The 2,157-nt window shown below is 43.6% G+C and overlaps 1 protein-coding gene across 1 annotated transcript; it reads right to left on the minus strand.

The window, feature by feature from the left end:
- Window positions 1-213: 213 nt before the first annotated feature.
- Window positions 214-1,497, minus strand: LOC140227434 (uncharacterized). The gene is made up of 2 exons (XM_072307840.1): window positions 1,093-1,497; window positions 214-684 (listed from the first exon to the last, which is right to left on the minus strand). The coding sequence occupies exons 1-2, from the start codon at window positions 1,291-1,293 to the stop codon at window positions 214-216; spliced, it is 672 nt and encodes a 223-aa protein (XP_072163941.1). The 5' UTR covers window positions 1,294-1,497.
- Between the last annotated feature and the right edge of the window lie 660 nt (window positions 1,498-2,157).

A 2,157-nucleotide genomic window follows, 5' to 3' on the forward strand; every position in this document is an offset into this window, starting at 1 on the left:
AATTCTGTTCAACGCTGAAAGTCATATTGCATCACTATGATAACGCAAACAAAACCGTTGCTCCACCTCACAGAACAGGTTTTACAACGACTCGTCACGACGAATGTCCAGAATCAAGATAGTATGATGATATTGGAATCGTTATGTAGAATGGCGAGGGGATGTGGTAATAGAGACTCCAATGACTTTGAAAGTGCGGCAGCATCACACTGTTCAGTGAGGAACAACGAAGACATAAGGATGACAAAACATGCAGAATGGTGACGGGCTGTGGTAGAGACTCCATTCACGGTACGGCGATGGATACGAAGAAGTCGGTCGGCTGCTTCGGGAGAGGAAGTCTACAGACATCAAGGGATTGATGGCGCCCTGCTGCTTTCGATGAGATGTCGTCTGCTGTAAACTCGGGATGTCACGCTCGTCGCTAATACGGAAAGTCGACCAGGAACCCGGTGATCGGCTGCTACTAGACAGGAAATCGACCGACATCGATGAGTCGTTGATGGCGAACTTCTTGGGCGGCGGTGTGTTCTCCTGGTCGATGACGTCGCTTGTAGCAAAGCGTTTCCTCTTACGCAGGCAGTCAATCTCACTTTCCGCAACATCGAGACGGTTGTTGATGGAAGGTGAGGAGGACTTGAGGGAGGATGGACGATGACGTGAGCGACGGTTCTGAAACCAGACCTGGAATGAAAATGATGAAATCAGAATTAAGCCAAGCCCCCAAAACCAACAGTCTGATGTCATTCTGTCCTCATGCAAAGCCTAATCAATTCTGCCTCTTGAGACATTACACATTTTCGATTACCGTTTGATTTATATAAAAACTTAACCAGTATTCATTCAGTTAAAGTATGAAGAATTTTTAATGAGAGGTTGTTTTGTTTGCCCCCGATGTTATGCTTATATTGGACATAAATAAATTTGATATTTCAAATTAAGAAACTCCGTGACTATCAGCAATATTAATATGTAGTGTCGTTTAAAAACCAATCTGAATTATTTGAATGAATTGATAACTTAAATGCTGGTCGACAACATCTTTTCATGCCAGATATTATGCCGTATATTTAAGATGACAATGAAACCTACGTGTATTCTGTCTTCATTCAGGCCCAGTGTAGCTGCCAGTTTCTTTCTGGAAACGATGTCGGGATATGGGTCGATGTCGAACTCGGCCTTCAGTCTCTCGAGTTGCCATTCGGTGAACCTAGTCTTACGTCGAGGACGAGGTCGCTTGGAAGGGGCAGACATCGGGACGTGAAGCAGAAGTGAGAGCGACGAATCAGCCATGTCGGATAGCGATTATAGCCTTGGAGATGTTTGAGGGATCAGTGACGGGTAATCTTGTTCGGATGTTCAGGCAGGTAAGAAGACAAAATGCTTGTGATTAGCTTCTATGCCAGTTGATTCTAGTCCGTAGTTCTCATTTCATGGAAAGCTGTAATTCCTACCTTTGCTGCATGTATGGTGTGCGAATAGTTGATTGGTCAGACTGTGTAACCAATGGGATTAACGGGATGGACGAGGCGGTAGATCTATTTCACTTTAAAAGGGTAGCCGCCTTTGACCACTCAGAGATGGTCAATAATTTGCCAGCAAAGATTAAACTGCTCATTTCAACAATGTAAGCAGCCTGGTAGCTTGCGCGCGGTGCGTACGTTTTAATCATTGCGCCTCTCATCCCTATTCACGGGTCACACTTTCCGCCTTTGTTCGTGCTATTGTTCGAGGAATGCACGGACCTGCCCCCTAATTGTTCGTGCTATTGTTCGATGAATGTATTGACCCGGCACCTTTCAATGGGGGTGTTTTACAAGATGTGACTCAAGATAGCCGTTAGTCACGTTAGTTCTAAAGAGTGTCCGGCGGAGTCTGTCAGTCAATGTCCGTCTGTCAATCACAATCTTATTCGAGTTGCATGGTTAGAACCTTAGAACGTTGCAAAACCAAAGTTGAAAAACCGAGATATGTATTATATACGCCCAAAAAAAAAAAAAATACAACAACAACCGAAGTTGATGTTCAAACAGGATATACGGTCATACAATAACTATTACCCTATGTCCTCATTATTGAAAAGAGTTATCCTTACCCTATCAAATACTTTATCAAAAACCCGTTTGGGGTTCATAATGCATAACTTTAAATGAAAAC

This window comes from Diadema setosum, chromosome 4, assembly GCF_964275005.1.
Source record: "Diadema setosum chromosome 4, eeDiaSeto1, whole genome shotgun sequence".
NCBI classification, from domain to species: domain Eukaryota; kingdom Metazoa; phylum Echinodermata; class Echinoidea; order Diadematoida; family Diadematidae; genus Diadema; species Diadema setosum.

Excerpts from the sequence above, each read along its gene's own strand:
- LOC140227434 (XM_072307840.1), bottom strand. The coding sequence starts at position 1,293 with ATGGCTGATTCGTCGCTCTCACTTCTGCTTCACGTCCCGATGTCTGCC. Across the intron at positions 685-1,092 it reads TGAATGAAGACAGAATACAC|GTCTGGTTTCAGAACCGTCG; the intron begins GTAGGTTTCATT and ends TTTTCATTCCAG.